General features: G+C 34.4%; 1 protein-coding gene across 3 annotated transcripts in view; it reads right to left on the minus strand.

Moving 5' to 3' along the window:
- The window catches only part of Csmd3 (CUB and Sushi multiple domains 3), a 1,130,934-nt gene that overhangs the window by 259,953 nt on the left and 847,076 nt on the right, over window positions 1-23,905 (minus strand). For all 3 annotated transcript variants that reach the window (XM_028765583.1, XM_028765601.1, XM_028765593.1), the window contains 3 exons: window positions 18,722-18,860; window positions 15,356-15,543; window positions 7,041-7,235 (listed from right to left, as the gene is read on the minus strand). In XM_028765583.1, coding sequence (XP_028621416.1) covers window positions 7,041-7,235; window positions 15,356-15,543; window positions 18,722-18,860 — 522 coding nt within the window. The remainder of the gene's footprint in view (window positions 1-7,040; window positions 7,236-15,355; window positions 15,544-18,721; window positions 18,861-23,905) is intronic.

The following is a 23,905-nucleotide window of genomic DNA, read 5'->3' on the forward strand; positions in this document are numbered from 1 at the left end:
TTGACAACATTAGAAGTTTAGCTTTCTATTGTGTTAAAATCTAAGACTTGGTCTGGAGAGATGGGACAGTGGTTAAGAGTACTGACTGCTCTTCCAGGGTCTTGAGTTTGATTCCTAGCAATCGTATGGTGGCTCACAATCAATCATCTGTAGTATGATCTGATGCCCTATTCTGTTGTGTCTGAACACAGTGACAGTGTATTCATATATATAAAATAAATAGATCATTTAAAAGTAAAACTGAGGTTCACTGACATCTTCCCATCTTATCCTACTGTTCCTATGAGTGATCATTAGAGAGCTCATCCAAGGTTCTAATAAAAGCTCTGTGAGACAATTTTTTTTTAAAAAAGGCATGACTTTGAACAATATCTTAATTTTATTTTGTTTGTGTTTTGTTTTCTTCACTTGTAACACAAGAACACTATCATTTCCAACTTCTGGGAATGTAGCGAGACTTAAAGTCTTTGTAAGTTAGTCAGACCCATCTACCAGCTCTTTTCGACCTCTCATTGTGAATCTAGCCCTTGCTTGTCTGAGTTTCATCAGATTACAAACTTGAAAGAGTTACACTTCAGAGCCATATCCTTTGATAGTTTACTGCTAAAATCATGTCATATTTTATTATTTACTTTCAAATTTCTGAGGCACTTAGCGTACCTGGGTCTTTTTGTATATCAGAGATACTTTTATTACAGGTATACAGTTGTGATTTCAGATACTGATTGCATTCTGAGATCTATGAATCAGTGCAAAAATAACTAGGAATTTCTTTAACTACAAGACAAGTGTTTATATTTTAAAATAAGTGAGAACAATAGTCAAGCACGAGTTGAAAATATAATTTCTGATGCTTAGATTTGTGCTACATGTGTGTGACACAATGTAGAGTCATCTGGGAACTGGGAATGCCCATTGAGAAGATGCCTCCATCAAATTGGCCATTGCAGGCTAGTCTGTGGACCACTTTTTTAAAATGATGATTATGGGAGAGATCCTAGTCTATTATAGGGTGTGTCACTGCTGGACAAGTAGTCATGAGTTATAGAAATGCAGGCCATTATGAGTAACATATGAGAGGCAGAGGAAGGCAGATATTTGTGAGTTCCAGACCAGTGTGCTCTAAGGAGTGGGCTCTAGAACACCCTAGGTTACACAAAGAAACCTGAGCAAGTCATGGAGACCAAGTTAGTAAGCAACTTTCCTTTATGGTATCTCCTTAATTTCCTACCTGAACAACTATGCTTGCTTTCTTTCATAGTGAAAACTAACAACCACAACAACAATAACAACCACCACCACCACAACAATAATAACAACAACAACAACACCTTCCCTCCCCAATTGATTTTGTCATGGTGTTTATAAGAAGATCAGAAAGCAAAACTAAGACAATATTACAGACTAAGAGAACAGCAATTGCAGAAGCTCTGAGTGGGAACAGAAATGTATGGTTGGAAGAAACAATGAAGCCAATGGTAGAGCATATCCATGTAAGCAGAGGAAAGATGAACCAGTGTGTTGGGGCAGATGAAATGGACCTTAGTATTATAACATATTTAGGACTGTTGTTGTTGTTTTTTATTTTTGTTTGTGTTTTTGTTTTTTGCAAAGCCATTGGTGTCCTTGAATTCTTGTTTATATAATCCTGTGAATGTTTTACAAGTCATCCTTTCTTTCATAAACTACTACATGGGGAACAGAATCGAAAAACAGGCTAAGTGAGAGGTTATACCTGATAGAGGACTCAGTGCTCTAAGCTAATATACACTTTCCCTTCAGGTAAAATAAGTCAGCATGATTTAATTAAGTGGGATTATAGTGGGAAAATACACACGCACACACACACACACACACACACACACACACACACACACACATATATATATATATATATTATATGGAAAGAGAGACAGAGAGAGACAGAGAGAGAGACAGAGAGAGAGTCTGTCCCTATTAGTTTAACTTCCTTTCTTAATATTGAATGAGGTTTATGAATAATGCTCATACAAGATTTTAATCCCATATGTTTGTTAACAAATACATTTTTGTTCAACAGATGCTTCTGAAAGTACAAAGAAAAGAATTGGTTTCTAAGTACAGTTTTCTTATGTTAAATTCAAGAAAATTGTGGGTATGCATATGCTGTTCTGCTGCCTTTTAGTATATGTGACAATCTACTGTGATAAACTGCAGGGTTTCTCATCGCTGAGCAGAAATTACAGCACAATGCAATAATTTTGGACCTACTGCTGACAAACATAAATCTTAATGTATCTATCCTAAGATCTTTAAACATATTTTCTGAGGTTTAAAATGAATATTTAATCCTAAATAGAGATAATAAACCTGCTTTTTAACACCTCTGAATTTTGTAAATTTCTATGATTCTGCTCTAGCCCATAAGTCTTCTTTTTATAGGAGTCTGTGTATATAAATTAATGCCATATCCTTAGCCAGAATTGGTAGACGATAACTCCATAGCACTTTATGTTTTTCTGGGGTGAATCTCAGAAAACATTAAGATGTCAAACAAAGTTGTGGTATAAGAGTTTGTATACTATAACCAGGTGGTTGAAGTCTTATATCAAAAAGATAGCACAAAGTGTTGTTCTCAATACCTAACACACCAAGAAAAATAGATATACAAAGTATTTGTTTTTGGCATTATAGTTCATATTATAACAGTCAACTATCAACTATTGAACATTAAAACACAGCTTAATATGCCCTGACAACGTTTTAAAGCCCTTAGGCTCCTTCTGTTAGATAACACCTCGTATGAAAAGCTGTACAGAAACAGCGAACTAATTCTCCATTAGTATTAAAATAAGGAATAGAAGCATGAACATACTAACATATAGCAGAAGCAACTACTACAGCAACTGGAGAATACAATTGGAAAAGACATAGAAGAGAAGGGAGTTGATGACACATAGCTGTTTTTCTATCAAAGACTCAATTGATGATGTCACAAAATCATAAATCAAATTTATTCAGAGAAAGTTGCATAAATATTTGAGAAGGTTTATTAGAAAAAACAGATTGTCAACAAAAAGATTACAATGGAACAGAGAAGAGAATCATTGGATTAAATATAACTATTTTTGTAATATTATTTAATCATCCATAAATAGAAAATTTTTCATAAAAATGCCATTTTATTTTTAAGAAGAATGAATTTTTCTGGATCTCTTACATATGACTTAGGCAATAACTCACCCTTAAATGTTGTTACTGTATTAGAAAGCCAGTTAATGTTATATATAATTACAATTAAGGAAGCAAATAGGTTTCTATTAGTCTTATTAGTCCACTAAAATATTTTTAATTCTTTTTGTGAGATAGCAAACACATTGAATTACCTAATATATTTTAAATAACTTCATAACACATTGTAATTTAAGTCATATAATATATTCCATGATCAGATATACTATTTACTATTGAATAAGGCCTATAGCTAAACTTACATTTAAAAATATTATTTAATATTAAATATATCTTTTTCTAAGTTACAAGTTATTTTCTCTAACTGTAGTAAATATTAAGTTGTTCAAAATTCTGCATAGTCTATAACAGTCTCAACAATGTTAAAAGTTCAAAGTTGAAAGTATCTTCTGATAGTCATCCAATCACTTAACTATAATTTTCTATAAAATCAAGATCAAAAAACCAGATCACATGCCTCCAACATCACAAGATATATATTACTATTCCAAAATGTCATACTGAGGAAATAAGGGACCAAAGCAAGACCAAAAGCCATCTGGGCAAAGTCCAAACTCCGCATCTCCAAGTCTGATGTCAAAGCTCACTTCAGATATCCAACTGCTTTCTGTTTGGATGACTAAAACATGCTTCTTTCTTTTGGGCTGGTTCCACTCTCTGTTAGCAGCTTTCCTCAGCAAATATCCCACAGCTCTGTCATCTTTCACAACTTAGGGTCTCCATAGCAACTTCATCTTCACAGCTTCTTGTTCCAATATCTGAGATGTACACATGATCTTCTGGGCTTCTCCAAACCTTGAGTCTCTTCTGTAGCTCCGCTCTCTGTAACACTCCAGGATCTGGTTGACTCAATTCCACTGCTGCTGTTCTTGGTGATTATCTCATGGCACTGACATCTCCAATACACTGGGATCTTTGCAACTAGACTTCACCAACAGCTCCTCATAGGCTCACTTCTTTGCATGACTCCTTCAGTCCTGGGCTGTCACCTGCAACTGAGGCTGCACCTTCATCAATGGCATTCCATGGCCTCTCACAGTGTCAAGCCTCAGCTGCTCTTATGACCCCTTTATCCCTTCAAAACCAGTACAACCTGGGTGACTCTCAGACATTATCACATACAGCTGCAACACCAGAGACAACCTTGGCTATCTCTGGAATACAGCTTCTTTGTGCTTTCAGAAAACAGTTCCCAGAAGTCTTCACCTCACTGATGCTGTTCTTTCCTTAATCACCACTAATTTCTTAGCTCCAGCTAACCAGCATCAATATTTCCAGTAGTCCCTTCTATTCTTGCCTCTAAAGTCAGAGCCACGTGGACAAAGCTGTCTAGTTCTGCTGCTTGTTGGAGCTGAAGCATGGCCTCCTTGTTTTATTACATTATCACCAGCTTTCTGTTTTCCAGCTCTCTCACTGCCTAAGTGTGGCTGTCATGGAACTTGCTTTGTAGACTGACCTTGAACTGAGAGATTTGCTTGTCTCTGTCTCCTAGGATTAAAGACATGTATCACCACACCTGGGCCTAAGCTTTTCATGGCCACCATACCTTAGATCTGGATCAAAAGCCTAAGTCTTCCAGCTTCAAAATCTTGAATAAAAGTGTGCCTTCCATTTCTGAAATGTAGTTCATTTCAGATTAAAAGTTCAAATTACTCCTTGTTTGACTTCAAACACAAACAATAAGATTAACTGGGTAGGGCCTTGTCAAAATTAGATCACCAGTCCCTTAATCCATTTATCATCTAAAACAGGATTCATCTCTACTTCATTTTCGGGTGCCTCTTTATTACTTGAACCATACATTTTATGCTTTTATTTTCCTATTTTTAAGTTGCCACTCTTGATCAGCATGTTCTTCATAAGAGTGAACCATCATGATAAAGTCTAAACTTGGTGGATTTGACACCTCTTTTGTCAATGCCATGACTCAAAATCTCTTTATCTCAGCCTCAGGCTGGATTTGCAGATGAGGACAAGAAGCCACATTCTTCACCAAAACATCAGAAGAATAATCTTCAGAGTTCAAATTACCCTCAGCACTGATGCTTCCATATTCCTATAGGGTGGCCCATTAAATCCCACTTAAAGCAATCCCTGGCTTTCCAAATTCATGTCCCCAAATCCACATTCCTCCAGACAAAAACACGGTCAGGCCTATCAAAGGAATGCCTAGTTCCTGGTACACACTTCTGTTTTAGTAAAGATTTCCATTGCTGTGAATAAGCACCATGACCAAGAACTTTTATAAAGGTCCACATTAATAGGGACTGAATTACAGTTTCTGAGGTTTATTCCATTATCATCAAGGCAGGAAGCATTGTCAATGTCCAAGTAGGCATTGTGCTGGTGGAGCTGAGAGTTCTACATCTTTTTCCAAAGGATGCCAGGAGCAAACCATTTTCTAGGCAGCTAGTGGGAGAGTCTCCAAGTCTACCCCCATAGTGATGCCCTTCCTTCAGCAAGGTACACCTCCTAATAATCCCACTCCCCAGGCCAAGCATATTTAAACTACCACAATGGGTATTTCTAAATAATTTTGTATCAGAAGGATTCACTTACCTATATATCATTAATGTTCAACCTATCTCACTAGATGTTTTTAAGTAGTTAATTGCTTATGGGTCTGAATTTTCCTATGAATCCCAGGTTCACTGAGAATTGATATACCCCAACCTCCTAAATTCTGAGACTATAACCTTATATCAGAATTTGGCTCTTTATTTCTTATACAAACAAATTTGAAAGTAAGTATGAAATATCATAATTTGATAGGTAAAGGAAAATAAAAGAGATGAGATAACTTGGATGAATTCATGATCATGCATAAATAATTATGTCAAATGGATAAATTATACAAGAATAATTAGATGTATGTTAGACACTGACAATCAATTTATTTCATCATCGTATCAAGGACTTTTTCCTTTCTCTATTTCATTTCTTAAACTAAAATCTAAGGAAGTGTATTTAATTTTACAGAATGACCCAATGCACACACAACCAAATAGATTCATGGCTATACAAACATCCATTTATGCACATGAGCACACATACATTTATTGTATTTGTATACCTGTACATACAACTAAAAATTTCCCAAATAAATATTCTTCTGCTTTGCTTGTGAGTTTGAATATTTTCTCTTTTATTTATAATTTAATTATATTTGATTCAATTCTATATCTATTATAAAAATCATGGTTATGACTAAATGGGTTGATTTTATGACTCACTGGTGGTACTCATACTTGGAAATTCTTCCCAGGTGACATCGTTTTCTAATAGCCTGTGTGCACCTTGGCACAATGCATTAAGGTCATTCAACTGACTTATATGTCTGTACTATTCTACAGTGAAATCTTTGCTTGTCCCTGCAAGACCTTATTATACAGAGTTGTATGCAAGTGTATAGTTTTAAAACACTGTGGCATTGTTTTTCTTTTAAACACCCTTTTATTTAGAAAAATAAACATTGTTTTGCTCCTTGTTTCAAATAAATTTTCACATCACTAACATGATATTACATCTAATTGTTTCAAATTATCACCTAATCCAGATGATATAAAATAAGACATTTTTAAATGGCTATGCATTGAAACACCTTCGTCTCACAAACTGTACTTCCATAGAGAAAGCTAAGAATATATGCACTCTTCTAAAGAATTTTGTTATAAAATTCTTTTTGCAATACTTCATAAACTCTTCTTATTGCCTATAACATATTGGTATTTGTAATTTAGAAAGAAGACTTTTAAAAATATAGAATATTTTATGTAATAATAAAAGTTATCGAAAGTTGAATTTCTTACCATGACAACTTGGTAGGACTCTATTCCATCCAGGTCTTCCATCATCTCCCATGATACAAGTTAGTGTTGAATAACCTTGGAGAACATAGCCAGCATCACAGTAATAGGTGACCGTTGATCCCAATTTATAATCCATTCCAAGTCTGGTACCATTCATTATATTGCCTGGATCAAAGCAGGACTCCCGGAGCTTTGCTGTAAAACAGTGTCAGTGTATTAGTTGATTTGAGATACATTTTTTTTCTGTGATTCTTTTATAGGCTGCTCATCTTCTGAAGAACAGAAGCTACAGCAAGTATTTAAAGAGAACACAGAGCTGATTGGGTGAAAAGAAAGTCATGTGCTACAACATGCAGCCTGGATACAATCAAATCTGATTCTAGTTCGGTGAATTAATCTCTTCCTAACTCCCGGCACAAACATATGCACACACATATCCATATATTCACAAAAGTTCTTTCTCATGTTCACACTTGAATAGCCTCACAGAGCAAGGTGTGTTTTGTCCCTGGGTCCCACATTTGTGAAGTCAACTTACAAGGAATTTCTTTAAAAGCAACACTTCAGTTTTCTACATACTGAACATTGCACTGGTAAAAGAACAACAGAAAAAAAAAACACCCAACAATTCAGCTTTAAAATGAATAGTAAACTAACATTTCTATACAAATATAATAAAGTGTGGCCAGTAACTGTTCAAGCATCTAACACATCACAGGTCCTAAGTGTCTACCTGATTGAGTGTGGTTCACTTTAGATATCATGGTGTAGTATGTACTTAGTACTAAATACTTTTATCTGTACTGATCATTACAGATATTTCTATTATTCATCTCTGAAAAATACAAACTCACAGCTATGTCTAATTTTATTATGCTAAGTATAAATGAAATAAAATGATACAATGTGTGTGTGTGTGTGTGTGTGTGAGGGTGTACATGAGTTGTGAACAAAACACTATTTTTACAAGGGACACTAGTAATATTAAAGGTTGATGGTATTTCCAGAAAGTCTTGAAAACAGCCACTGAGAGATGTACTGGAACAAGTACTTCGTTTGAGTATAAAGTATTCTAAAAATACCGATTTTAGAAGAGATCCAGTATGGTGATTACTAAACTAGTTCAACAAAAGATGGACCTTCATGTATGCAGAGGTTAATTTTCTCATTTTGTAAGAGTAATTTTCTTATTCTGCCTATTCACAGTGAATAAGGCAGCAAAACACAATGCAATTTTAAAAGAAACAGTAACCTAACCTTTCTCAAGTTGAAGTTAGTCTGTGGAGAATAGGAAAGTTTGAATTAATATTTCAAAATATTAATCTATTTTGTGTTACTTTTGCTAACATTCTTCTCTACAAAGTATACAGAACCTTGCTGATTTTTTTTTTTTTTACTTTCAATAACAGGGCAGTCAAACTATAATGCAAATACCTTGGCTTTTCTCAGGAAGCATATTGACATATTTATACTATTGTTTTTGCAGATGTTTTTATTGCTAGGTTCAATGTGAATGAAATCATTTATCTTACGATTTTTATGCATTTCTAAAAACCTTGGTAAACAGTTTTAAAAATGATACTACCCTTGTTTACTACCATGTGTGTCATAGTTTACATGTGGAAAAATTAGTAATACCTGATGCATGGTATGGACATAAAAACCTTAGACTTATTTTTAGGAATACTATATTATGTTTGTCTTATTGTGATGAACAGATAAAAGAAATAAAATTTTCCTTCTATTTTCCAAGTAAATATATTAGGTGATAAATTTTTTTCTAAGCTTACTCTGTGATATTTTAATTTACCTTTATAGAATATATACTAGGTGAGAAGTAAGCATGAATTTGCATTTAGCTAAGATAAGGTAAGTAGGCTTCATCTCAAGGAGAATTGCAAGGCTATATGGAAAATGATTTCATAAAAATATTTAAGAGGACTGTGAGGAAGAGATGCTTAGTTTTTCAGAGTAACAATGCTACAGTCAATTAGCACAGTTGCCCTGAGCATTTCTATGAGACACTATTCTTGTATCTTTCATTCTGTGGCTTTTGGGCAATATTTCCTATATTAGAACCCACAGTAGAACCTGGATCTAGGTATAACGTAATGACACCTCTTCCTTATTTAGTTCTCTCGTCTTTCCCATTCTTCTTCCTTGACTTCTTTGCAGATGTATGCATAATATCTTCACCTTGTGCATATATATATACATATGTATATATATATATATATATACATATGTATATATATATGTTAAATTCCCCTGAGCAACACAGAGAAGAGTAACACATTTCTAAAGTTGCTTATATCTCAAGAATGTTACTATGTTTTTCTAATTATCATATGTGAAAATAAACAAACAACCATATAAAAATAGTTTTACAGAGCTCAAAATCCACCAAGTGACAAAGAAATCATTGCATAGTTCCTTTTTCCAAGGACTACTGTAGGCAATAAGCATATGGGTGTGAATAAGATAGACAGGATTTTGGCTCTTAAGATTCCTTTCCTTTACCATATGTGGAAGTCTTCAGTAGATTATAGGAAGGAAGGACATATACCTTTCAAATAATACCTCAAGGTAACACTCCTCAATGGATAAGAGACAGAATTATTGAGATGAAGTGGAATCACATTTTTGCTCAGTCATATGACTTTAGGCAATTTACTTCAACTTTTTTTTTCAAAAATGTTAGTCATAGAAGAAAATAATTTTTAATGCATATTTCTTTAAAATAAACCTGAATATAGAAGGTATTTTCTAAAAAGTATGTCTTTATTAGCATTGCCCCAAATCAAGAGTAACCATTGCATACACAGTTTTGACTTAGGTCATTTAAAATTATCATCTAGAATACAAGATTGATGTTGAGAACTGCTGATATTTAATATCTTACTGAAGTTTCAATACAGACAATTAAACAAGCAAAGAAGTAGAAATGAAATGGAAATAGAATAAAAAGAAATAGAAGTACCTATGTTTATGTGGACAGGTGAAAATACTACAAAGATATATCAATAAAAAATTTAAGTAAATTGAGCTATATGAAGAAATTATTAACTGTTATCATGCCTTCATTCTTAAGAACGACCAGAAAAATTTAATAAAAAAGACATTGCTTATTACCTGTTAAGTCTATGACATTTTAATTAAAGTGAGAAAGAACTTATAGACAAAATTATAAACCATTACTGAAAGACGTTAATGAAAACATGAGTAAATTGAAAGACTGGTTGTATTAATAAATGAGAAGATTAAATGTCATACATCAATTTATTCCCAAATGATTTATTAGTTCAACATGGTGGCAATCAAATGCAATGCGTAGAAGAAGCTTAATTCTAAAAATAGATTCAAGGTTCAAAATGTTGTGACAGGCATCAAGGAGAAAATTAAAAATTAATAAAAAACTAAACTAAACTAAATTCTTCTGGTTAAGTATTCTTAATATGCTCACTGCCTTGGGCTTAGTTAACTGTTGAGGGAGCTATTGTTGAAATTTCAGGAGGTGAAGCAAAGCAGGTAAAAGAGGGTAAGGGAGACACAAGCCCTGGAGGACTGTGACTGTATCTCACACTAAGTTCCCTTGTTCCTTTTTGCTCCTAAGCTACCATGAGGTGAACGACTCAAAGTCTGCAGCAAAAAAGATGGTCCTGCCTAAACCACTGTTCAGTAGCTAGGGACATAGGACCAGAAAACTCCGGAGCCATGATCCAAAATAAATATTTTCTTGTTTAAAGTCAATCTGTTGACATTTTGACACACCAATAAAAAAATAATCTGACTTATAGAAAGTACATTTTATGATGGCTGTCCTACTGTTCTAAAACCCTTTCTGTCTACAGATAGAGATGCCAGTGGAGCAAAAGCTGAAAAATGACACAGGGACGTGATAGTTGACAGAAATGGCATTATCTGTTAGGAAGTGTTGCTTAAATACTTGATAGTCACATAGTAAACATAAAATTAGAGTACTGGTCTACAGAAAACATGCTGACATAAATTAATGACTGAAAAGTGGAAAGTACAGCTCTAAACATTAGAACAAATACAAGAAGACATGTATATGAAACTTTGAAATGAGTATTTTTTCTTTTTTTAATGTTACTTAATAGGTTATTTTTTTTTGGTTACACATCAAATACTATCCTCCTTCCCAGTTTCCCCTCCAGAAACCCTCTATCTTATCCCCCCTCCCCCTGCTTCTATGAGAGTGCTTCCCATCTCATCCACTTACTCCCACCTCACTGGCCTGGCATTCCTCTAAATTGGGTAATCTAGTCTCCACAGAACCAAGGGACTCCCCTCCCACTGATGCAAGATAAGGCAATCCTCTGTTACATATCCAGCTGCAGCCATGACTCCCCCCATGTGTACTCTTTGGTTGGCAGTTCAGTCCCTGGGAGCTCTGGAGGCTCTGATTGGTTGATATTGTTGTTCTTCCTATGGAGTTGCAAACCCCTTCAGCTCCTTCAGCCCTTGCCCTAACTTCTCCACTGGGGTCCTTGTGCTCAGTCTGATGGTTGGCTGCATGCATCTGCATCTCACTTGGTCAGGCTCTAGCAGAGCCTCTTTGGGGACAGTTATACCAGGCTCCTGTCAGCAAGCGCTTCTTGACATCAGCGATAGTGTCTGGGTTTGATGTCTGCAGATGAGATGGATCCCTAGGTGAGGCAGTCTCTGGATGGCCTTTCTTTCAGTCTCTGCTCCACTCTTTGTTCCTGTATTTCCTTTTGACAGGAGCAATCCTGGATTAATATTTTTGAGGTGGGTGGGTAGCATCATCGCTCAACCTAGGCCATGCCCATTCACTGGATATGGCCTCTACAGGTACTATATCTACTGGATATGGTCTCTACAGGTTCTATGTCCTCTTTGTTGAGTACTCTGAATAATGTCTTTTGTTGGGTTCTGGGAACCTCTTGGATCCCTGACATCTGGAACTTTCTAGTGGCTACTTCCAGGTCCAGTTCCCTCACTGTTACACACTTCCTTTCAAATTTCTGACCCTCTGTACTTCTCCCCCATCTCCTCCCTTATCTGAACCAGACCCCCTTTTTTCCCCTCCCCTCCTCTCTCCCTCTCTGGTCCCTCTCTCCCTCTACTCCCCAGAATTATTTTCCCCCCTTCTGAGTAGGACTGAAGCATTCACACTTTGTTGTGGTCTTAAAGAAGGGTACTTTTAAGCAAGACATCAAAGGTATAAATTATGAAGAAAAATGAAAATTAAATATAATACAATTTTTTACATACTTGTACAGCATAGGAATACAGAGATAAAGTAGTATGCTCCATTTTAACCAAATGTAGAATTCAAGTACTAATTGTAACATAAATGACATAGATATCATATGAACCTCCATAACATAAAACATTTCCTATAAATAAAATAAAAATTACAAATTTTGTGATTGTAGCAATGCACAAATCCAACAAGAAGCTGTCAATGTGCAAAATAGAGAGATAGACTCAACGTACTACTCCTTGGGCAAAATTAATAAAATGCCAATGATCTAATAAACATGAGGTTAACAATGTTAAAATTCATAAAGTAACTGATTTTTCAAACCTCTTAAATTTCTCAAATTCTAACTCTCTGAAGTTTAGTGTGAGTGGGAAAAACCTCTCAGTAATTTAAATTAAAAAAACTGGCAATATGCTATTAATTTGTAACATTTTATGCTCTTGGACTCAATAGTCCTGCTACCATAAACACAGACGTCTCAATAAGATTCTTACATATACAGTCATGAAGACCCATAAAAGAATTTTTTTCTACATGATTCCTTTGCAGCTGTAAAATCTAGAATAACCTATCAGAAATGAAAGAGAAATTAACTATGATACAGTTATATTAAGGAGTACAATAAATTATACATGTATATGTATGCATATGTGTGTGTATCTGTGTATATGTATGTAATAGTTAAACTCTTAGAAGAATGAAGACAACCAGCAATACATGAATGATGAAAATGAAATGGTTATATGAAAACCAGATGAAGTATAGAGAGTATAATAGATGCCTCAGTCACTTTTCTATTGCAGTGAAGATACACGACGACTACATCAACGCCTATTAAGGAAACATTTAAATGGGGGCTTCCTTACAATTTAGTCCAGTATCTTCATGGCAGGAAGCATGATACAAGTGTGGCAATACTCATGGTGCTTGAGTAGTGCCTTAGGGCTGCATCCCGATCATCAGGGCAAGAAAGCAAAGGAGAGACTGGGCCTAGAATGGATGTTTAAAGTCTCGATGCTTACCCTAAGTGAAACCCTGTCTTTGACAAGGGTATACCTACTCTAACAAGGTCACGCATCCTAGTCCTTCTGACTAAGTATTCAAATATATGAGCTTATAGGGATGATTTTTATTCAAGTCACCACATTCAGGATGTATCAAAATATGTATAAGCATTTTAAAAAGGAAAAGTTAAGCACCAAGTCCAGGTTTGGGAGGACATAAGCTTTAAAATTACAAGGCTGAAAAGGAAGCCATGAATTTGAAGGAGAGGAGGGGGTCATAGGACACTGGATGATTTATAGGATGGAAGGAATGAGAATGAAGAAATGATATAATCTCAAAAATATCACAAAGCAAGGATATCTGAAAGCTATCTGAACTATTGACTATAATTTTATTCCCAGATATTTATCAGAGGCCTAGCAGAGGGTATGGAGACCATCTTCTCAATAGAGACAGTCATGGTGTTCAAGACCAGCTCTTATAAATACCACTGACTGTGTAGTACACAGCTATATTTTTAGCCAACTTATAAAAAAAAATAGTTTTGCCATCTTCAGGGTCAGATCAACTAATACTTGCAGAAAACTCCAATAAAGAGCTTTAACCTCACATATTCATTGCCAGTTCACTCCTCTATGGACAGGCCATTTGTTACCTAGCCCTGTGGATGATGCCACACAAGAAGGATCAAGGTTTCAAATGAAGTCATGTTTTAACCATGCTTATGTTTATGATTTATCACTGGCCTTGGAATCTTTGTATGCATTCCCAAATTATAACAAATATGATTTTATTTGTTGACCTGTGAACATTCCTTTTCCCTACTTACAGGTCCAACAGAATTCATAGAGGTTTCTTATATCATATGAGTCCTTATATCATAAGTTGTAAACAGAAGAACCCCAAGTCTGATACCATATAGGAAAAGAATTCACATTGTTTATATGATACTTGACTTTTAAAAACAAAAATAAAGGATTATTTTTGTAAAGAAATATGCCACTATATCAACCGTATTCACTGGGTGGATGCTTTAAAATTACTTTCTTGATTTTGTTATTAAAATTAATTTGGGTCTAGGTCGCTGGCTCAGTGAGTAAGAACACTTTTTATGAAAATACAAGGATTTAGTATGCATTCTTAAGACATTGGTAAAAAGCCACAAGACAGATTAGAAGCCCAATAGTGAATGTAGAGCATGGAAATAGATTATTGAGGATGGATGGAAATTAGTCTAGCCAGCTGTGGAAGTTCCAGGTTTAGAGATAGGTCCTATCACATGAGAGTAAGGTAGAAAGCAGTAGAGCAACAAACAGTGTGTTCTCCTCTTGTTTCAGTGCCCAATCACACAGGTGCATGCACCACTGCACACATAATTAAGCACATGCACACATATACAAAATCTACAAAAATAAAGCACACTAGGAAACAGATTTAAATACTACATGATGCATATTTATATAAAAATATCACATGGTAAGCCAAAAATGAATACAATTTGTCTCTTATGGATTAATTTGAGCTTAAAACAAGATGTAATAAATCATTGTTATAAAGTAGTCTATGATTCAGAAGACAAACTTTAAAAAAATCCATGGACATTTTAAAACAACTATAAAGATTATTTTTCAGAGACATAGCTATCACTACACTTTCCCTAACTCTCTTATTAGTAACATATGTAAAATATTAAGCATTTTTGAAATAGACTCCTACTCTTTGTTCACTTTTACTGAAAGAGATCTCTAAAATAAAGTACTTTAATAAAACCTAAGTCTCCGTAGTGAAGTAGCTTTATCTTTCAATATTCTGTGACCTTAGCTTGCTACCACAATATACTAATTAGTAATCTGTTTGCCACTTACATATCTTTGAGACAGTAATTACAGAAATGCTAATTTCCTTCTCACTGATGGGAAACCACATTGAGAGCTCTTTTGTGAGATTAAGCTCTACACAGCACATACAGCTAAAGCTAACAGATTCCAGTGCAAAGTTATTATCCTGTAAACATAATTCCAATCTAATCAGGATGCTAAGACTGAATGTGTACACTTACCTTTATACTCTAAATGAAAGCCAGTGTAACTGACAGATCCATCGCTCCGAAAAGCCAAGTGCATGGTATTTGAGCTGCTCTCTATTCTTTCTGGTAACTTGCTGTCTTGAAAACTTCCAATCAGTGGACTATTACTGTCTGGACCATCGTATATATAGAGGAAGTCATAGTTTGGTTCTATGCTAAAACTAGAAGAGAAAGGGGGGTTGTTACTAAAAGGGTATTTACCAAAGCAGATGTAGAGCCAAAGAATAAATGATCTTGACAAATAAGTCTGATGTAGCAGTTTATCTGACAAAAAAAAAAAAAAAACCTCAAACAAAACAAAACACGTACTTGGCATGACTAGCCAATAAGTAGTATCAAAGAGAAGTCGTTGTGATATTTAGAAACCTCATGTTGACAGCATTTGTAAGAGGAACCTCAGATTAATGTGATAGTTGGAGAAATGGCATGGCTTTGGGAATAAGCTATATATTTGAGCTTTACTTTTTCACTTTCTAACTTACTTATTGTTTTGTAAGATGCTTTACATTAGTAAAGTGAAATATATATGCTTTTAATTTACCATGTATTTTATATAATAAAGGCATAACTCTTTTCATCGTAAGTCATGAAAGCACAGCACTTTAAAATATACTAGGTATCAGAATAAATCAAACAAAACATGTAAATACTGTTTTTAAATTACTCAGTAAAATATTTATTCTATTTTAGGTATCTGATGAAAATATTTATATGTATATTTTTCTATTAGAATAATGCAAAGGAAATAATATTTATAGATTTTAAAATTTAGATAGTGGTACAATGATTTTTACACTGTAGATAATTCAAACTCACATTCTAGGTATGAAAACATCTTAAGACAGTAAACTTTCACCTCAAAAAGCATGAGTATTATTTCATAACGATCGTGGTTTATCTATATTTAGGAGCCAGATAATCCATTTACATATTGTTAGTACCATTCAAATGTTTTTAGAAATTCAGAAATCATGAATGAAAAGTATGATCTTACTTAGGACATTAAGAAAAGTCAATTTCTGATAGCAACTGAAATCAGGTTAGTTTGTTATATTAAGATGACATCAAGGAAACTCTGCTGTAACTTCCTGATACTTGTATTTACTTAAGATATTTCAAATAAACAATATTAAAATGCCAAGTTTCTGTGACTCTTTTACTCTTAAAGGTTTCCAGTACTAGTCAGTTTATTTGTGGATAAATAGTCAGGGAGAAAGATGTCATGGAGGATAGATTATTAGACTTCTCCTATGCAAGGGGCATGAGAAGATAAAATGAAACAAAACAAAACTTATCAAACATTACTTTGTAAAGCAGCTTGCTAAATTCAACTAGTTAGTTTCAAATCCTGTCAATGGATCAGAGGCCTGAATTTTGGTAACTAATAATATTTAATAACAGCTCTCACGGTAGGCCTGATTTCACTTGCTTTGGATTACAGCACTCTGAATTTCCTCTTTCACTGAGAAAATTTGAATTTTACCACCTCCTTGCCTATCTCACTGTCACAGCCTCTATAAAAACAAATACTTTGCAAAGGACACAGCAACAGGTTCTTGTGCATGGAATACTGAAAACAGCAGTTTCCAAGGTGAATACCAGATATTTCATTGAATTTCTAGCTTTGCCTTATATGAATATTTAAAGTATTGAAGAATAAAGTGAAAAAAAATTCCTTAGGAAAATTTAGGTTCTTATCTGCAATGATTTCACACTTTTTCTTTTTTTATTGGATATTTTCTTTGTTTATCTTTCAAATGTTATGCCATTTCTCGGTTTCCCCCTTGTCTCCTCCCTCCTCCCCCTGCTTCTATCAGGGTATTTCCCCCGCCCATGCACTCCCACCTCCCTGCCCTAGTATTCTTCTACACTGGGGCATCAAGTCTTCATAGGAACAAGGGCCTCTCCTCCCATTGATGCCCGACAAGGCCATCCTCTGCTACACACAAACACTGAGAAGATGGTATGCTTATAGAAATAAGGTATTATACAATTTGATCATAACAATCCTGTAGTTTTTATTTTGCCAGTGAATATACTGAAACTCTTAAAAGTCAAAATTCTCCTTAATGTCACATCACAAATGACAGAATTGGAAATTAAATTTCTGTCCTATATTTCCTGCAGTATAGCATTCCCAATTTATTAGCTAACTTAATTTAAAAGAACCAAAGGCATGTATCAAGCATCTTGATAATTTCTAGTGTCTTAAAATGCAATTTCTTCAATAGCAAAAAATGGGAATAATAATCTTATTTACCAAGGAAGTCCCTGCAACAATGTAGTGAAATAACCAACAATCTCATTCTCATTATCTGGGCATCAACAAATATCAATCATTTAATTGATGTGAATAATTTGAATTATAAATATAGCATTTATATTAACAAATATGAATAATAAGGGTAGCACGTCTACATTTTGCTAATTTTTATGATTTTAAATTATCTGTTTTCAACTTTGCTGCCATATATTAGAAAATATTTTATGTTTGAGCTTAATATTTTACACAAATGCCAAGTCTCTTCAAAGTACTGGAGATAAAAATAATAGTTATAGTACTTAGAATAAGCTTACTGGTTGCAGCAATGGTTGTAAACATGAAGAGAATTTCCAGTCTGGAAGGACTCTGGCGTTGTAAACAGTGCAAACACATAACTTGTCCTCCCACTGCCCCCATGAAATCTTTACCCGTAGCCAGCCTGCTTTGAGGGACTGGGGACTGAACCCATAGTTGTGTCTATGCAGGTTGGCTGCTCCATCTCTGGCCTAAACTCCCAGCTCTTGTGTGCCCCAATCTTAAATCAAAAGACGTCATACTATGTGATAAAATATCGGCTTCTCATAAGAATAACATGTCTTTCTTTCATATAAAACAGAAAAACAAAACAAAACAGAAGAGTGATTGGATTCTCTCAAATCAGCACTACTTCCGTGGCAGATAGAGAGTTCATTTAATCACTGACTGCTTAGTCTTACAATGTAAGAAAAGTAGCTGGGGTTTTTTTGTTTTGCTTTGTTTCATTTTTGTTGTTGATGATGTTTTGTTTTTTGAAACCAGTAGTATTAAGTACAGAGAGAAATTAAAAATAATTGGGACGAAAGTTTGTCATTCAATAGACCTCTGAATCATTCCCACCCTGGATATCTGGTGAGGATTCTCACCTCCTCATCCCTGCCCTGCAGAACTACTGGTCTCTGAACAAGAGCTTTAAATCATCCACTGTAAAGTATTCGTGTTGGTATTAATTTTTAAAAGAAATAAAATCTTTCCTAGTACAAATACCAGAGCAAACTAACCAGAGAAGATTTTATACACGGAGAGGTTTTGGAACTCACCTGATAAAGGCCAAGGAGATAACATAGTCCGCATTGACACTGATGGTCCAGTCACAGTCCCTGCTGTGTGGGTACGGATGAGGGAAGTTTGGCGAAAGGATAAAGCCTGAAGATCCTGTTAAATTGCCTCCACAAGGTGCTTTAATTTAAACAAGCAAACAAAATACCTTAAGAGATCAATAAAATCCATTAGCTGTCAATACTTGTGAAAAATTTCTTTGAGGATATGTGAAACTGCAGACACTTCATTTTAACAGCACAGGATGCTGAGATGCTCAGATGCTGCATGTCTTTCAAGGAATCCATTAAAATATTTAACACAGAGCACACATCAACACATACAAGCACATACACACAGATGCACACGCATACACACACATATGCACACACAAACACACACAAATACACACACACTGATACTTTGCTTTACTGGCTTCCAATATAGCCTTAAAAAAGGATAAAAATGTCATTTGTGCCAAATAAACTGAAAAACATCAGGGGAGGGATTATAAAATGGTTTCTCCATGGTTACTAGGAAAGAAACCTTAAAGTTACAAAAGAATAAAAATAAAGGAAGCAAAGTAAAACAAAATCATTAATAATAAATGTATTCAAACCCAGTATGAGGGAGGCTTGACTTACACAGCAATAACCTTTCTCATAAAAGACATAATGGTAATCAATGAATTGGATCCTAGTGTTCAGCATATTTACACAGCTTTATTTATATCATTTTTCTCATAATTAGAGAAGAGGCTTTAAAAATAATTGAGTAAAAATGAATGAGAATCTAAGAACTGAGTTTGTTTTTCATGAACCTTACTATGACTCTGATTTTTTCTAAAATCTAGTTCCTTTATTGATAAAAATTGGCAATTACAACAGATTCTACTGTTGCTCTAGACACAATTTCCTATAATTTGTCAATGGACAGGCACAAGTAGTTTTCATTTAGATTCGGAGGTCTTTTTTTAAGAAATATGATTATATTTAAAAAGTAACCTGTTTCCTTAGTAGTAGGAAAGGAGAATGGAGAAGAACATAGTATGGTGTGAGGATTCTCACATTCTTATGATTCCATCTGTACAATCAGCATTCTTGTCTGACTTTTAAAATTGTTTCTTTCCCAGATAATTGTTTATAATTCAGTTAAAGGTGAATAGATTATTTTGACAACAAAAGTTGAGTTTGGAGGAACATGAAATTCCCATCTAGGCAAGAGTCAATAGAATTCAGCAATTTATAAAATCCATCCTTGTGAATAGATTGAGACTTTAACTCCTAGATAGTTAGAACATTTATACTTTCAGTCATAATGAAACCACACTGCGTACTTACTCCTTGGATATTTTCTACTATTTGGGTACATGGTAGTCATTAGACAGAATATAACAAACTCAAGTGTCTGCTAAATCTGGGGAAAGAGTGTCCCCTGTGAAAGGACGAATCCACAGCCTGACCCGTATCCTCCTCTCTACTCCAGAACCTTTATTTACTTCATAATCTCCACTAAATCTTCTTTTTCACAAATGAATGGTAGCCCATAATGGCATTTCCTATCTTCCCAGTGTTTTGACCCAAAGCTTTCCAATTTTACCTGATGCTTAAGTAATATCCATAAACTTTTGTTATACTTATTCAATGAAACAAATTATTACAAGAAATCAGACTTTCCCATAAGACTTAGCTTAGACTCACTTATGATGTAGATAACCCCCGTATACCTGACTTTTGTTTAAGTAGCATGAGACCAAGGACACTTCAAAACCCTACTACTACCTCCAAGGACCAGTTGTTCATCAGCCTCCTTTACCAGTCTGAATAAAATTTTAGTAATCCAAGCATTGATTAAACTTCCCTTTTAAAATTAGACCTCTGATTTTGCCCTATTTCCAGCTTCACACCAGTGTCCGATATTTCTGAGAAGAAATCGGAATCAGAGTACAACATGCTCGGAGCCATCCAATAATACCATAATTTCACGTGTTCTTTCTTTTTTCCATTTCTGGTGATTCTTTTCTGCAAAAGCAAATTTCCTCTTTCCTTGCTCTTACAATACATACAAGACTAGGCTAACAGTGTTCACCCTCTTACAATAGTCTCTTTCAATATGTTCCAGTCTTCTCTGCTTTCTGTATCTGCACGTACAGAATACTTTTTAAATTAGTAAATTCTGTTGGAAAAGGAAGTCTAATTTCACTGCCTTTGTACACCGTCCTTTTATATCATCTTTTTTTTTACATTTGTAGAAGAGGCTTTAAAAATAATTGATTAAAATGAGTAATAATCTTGCTTTTCAAGAACCATACTGTGACTATATGATTTTCCCAAAAATCTGGTTCTTTGATTGATAAACATAGGCAATTATAACAGATTCTATTGTTGCTCTTTCTACATTGAATATAGAATATAGAATCAACAGATTCTATATATTTTGCTCTACTATAACTGTAGGTTATATTTACCTGTAATAGCAAAAAAAAAAAGAAATTGTGCCCGAGTATAAATCATGAGACAAATCTTTTAAAATTTAGTACTATACTTTGAATTCTGTCAGAGAAGCACAATTACCTTTTGTACTCGGATATCCAGAATTTTTTATCTGGTCTTTGATTTCTGCCATTATCTCCTAGATTTTTGTCTCTCTATAAACTTCGTCAATTCTAAGGCAAGTTTTTGTCAATTCAATGTCAATGTTGTTGAAGTTTACAATTCTGATGAGGACCACTCATGTTTCCTTGCTATTCATAATTTTCCTTTAACATGTTGACATCACCTTAAAGCTGATGAACCAGTTCTAAGATGTGATGTCCAATTTCTTCTAGTGGATTTGCATAGAATTCAATTCTGCCATGAAAATTTCCATCTCATTTTGTAGACTGGGCCTTCTCCTGCGTTCATTCCTGAGTTCCTTCCTGAGTTCCTTATGCAGCATTGTTTGCCTTGTATTGTTTACTCTGTTACAACCATCTGTGTTGAACATGTTTCTTTAATGACCTTATCTCTCACTTTTTATTAATGGGAAACTCCTTTTGTTATCTCATCTTGCTGATATTCTGTGCTGAATTACAAATCATATAAGTATTACAGCTATTGCTACCTAGTAGTCTAGTATCACATAAATAATATAATACAAAAGTTACATAACACTGCCAACTCCCATTATGTGTATTTCCTCTTGTCTTTGATCTTGGATCCAAGACTTTTTTTTTGAGACAGGATTTATCTGTGTTACAGTCCTGGCTGTCCTGAAACTCTATAGACCAGGCAGGCCTCTGCCTCCCAAGTGCTGAGATTAAAGGCATGAGCCACCACTGCCAGATACCATGTATATTTCTAAGCATGGAGCCTAGCATTCTTCAGTGAATCTTCATATCCAATATATCAAGGAGATATATCAAGACTCATGTCATAGATACACTTCAGTTTGTCTCACGTTCTTTTCCTACCATTTTCTTGACCTAGATTGATGCTTCTCTCTCTCTCTCCCTCGCTCTCTCTTTCTCTCTCTCTCTCTCTTTGGATTGTGAAAATGACTGACTTTTGTGTTCAACAATTATATTCTGAGTGTAAATATCTAGTCATAGTACAGAAATGGTAAGTCAGTGGTAGTTCTGCATGAACAAAAAGACAATTCCCTAGTTGTAGTGACTGCCTCACCTGACCACTATTCTCTTTGTGATATTGTCAACCATCACTTTGGATAAATGAATCATGCTCAAAATACTACAAAAATATCTTTTAAAATTATGTTAATTAATTAATTGTGTGTGTTTATATCAAGACATAGGGAGGTTACAGGAAAACTTGCTGGAGTTGTTTATCTCTTTCTCCCATATGAGTCCTGCGGATTGAGCTCAGGGATCAACACTGACAGCAAACACCTGAACCTACTGAACCAACATGCTAGCCCTAAATGTCTTATAATTCTATATACTTTCTGTTCATATAATTCCTTCATTTTGAAATGATTTTTTTATGGATGTACTTATGATTTGAAATGTAGCACAGGCTCCAGGAACACTTAGAATATTTCAGTTTTTTTTTTCCTTTGGCTGAGTTGGACTTAGCCTCATTTTTTTTCTGAACATGATATGAGACACTAGCACCCTCATTATGGTCTTTTCATTTGCACACTATCATCATGTGTCAGCATTCACTATTCACATGTAAAGTCAAGATGATATCTTATACACTGATATGTTTTCCAGGTGCATATGATGTTTCTACAAATATTTGTTGACACGTTAATGAATCTTCATATTGACTATGAAAAGAATGGCAACAGCTGTATGAATGAATGTGTAGCCCAGTGAGTGGTTTAATGTTTTGTGGAAAATAACAGCTTAGTATGTGTTTAGGACTTTTAAAATCATGTATGAATGATGAGCAAATATGTAAGATATATAACGCTGTGTAGAATAGCAAATGCAAATATGCACATGTTGTCCGTATAAAAGTAGTATATAAGCATATTGAGTATTTAGGGCTTTATGGAGTGGGATTATGCGTATAAAATGGGATCAATTTGACTTCAGATTTCTTTATTGCTACTAGGTACAATAATATTTGCACTATTAGAAATTATATGCAAATACATATATACACATATGAATGTATTCTTCATGAAGAAAGAAAGTTAATTTTATATGTATTCAACATCCTACTGGATGTTGCTGAACACTTTCCTTTTTAAAGATAAGGGCTCCTAACCTCTTCTTGCTGAATTATTTATCTTATCAAAATTTCCCTTATGTATTTCATAGCTATGGCTATATTTGATAATCTAACAGAGCCAACCAGAGAGTAAAACTCCCTGACATTTATAAATCCTAGACTGCCAATGAATACATAAAAATTATTTTAAAACATCTTCAACTTTAAAGAACAGTCAGAAATCCATTAGGTTTTTCCTTTTTAACATGCCTAATCATAAAACATCCAAAATAAAATCAAAGGCATCCATGAATTAAATTTCAGTTGGCTTCTCTGGAATCCTGACATGCACGATTTGTTCTGAGTTTATTTTATTTTATTTTATTTTATTTTGTGAGACATTAACACGAGCAGCAGCTATGAATCTATTTTACAATCTTCTTAATTTTTTTGCCAATTCAATTTTATTCATGTACTGTCTTTCTCAGCAACCCACCCACACTAATGTCTTTGTTATTTACCTTCATA

Source organism: Grammomys surdaster, unplaced genomic scaffold, assembly GCF_004785775.1.
Source record: "Grammomys surdaster isolate TR1022 unplaced genomic scaffold, NIH_TR_1.0 63, whole genome shotgun sequence".
Classification (NCBI taxonomy): domain Eukaryota; kingdom Metazoa; phylum Chordata; class Mammalia; order Rodentia; family Muridae; genus Grammomys; species Grammomys surdaster.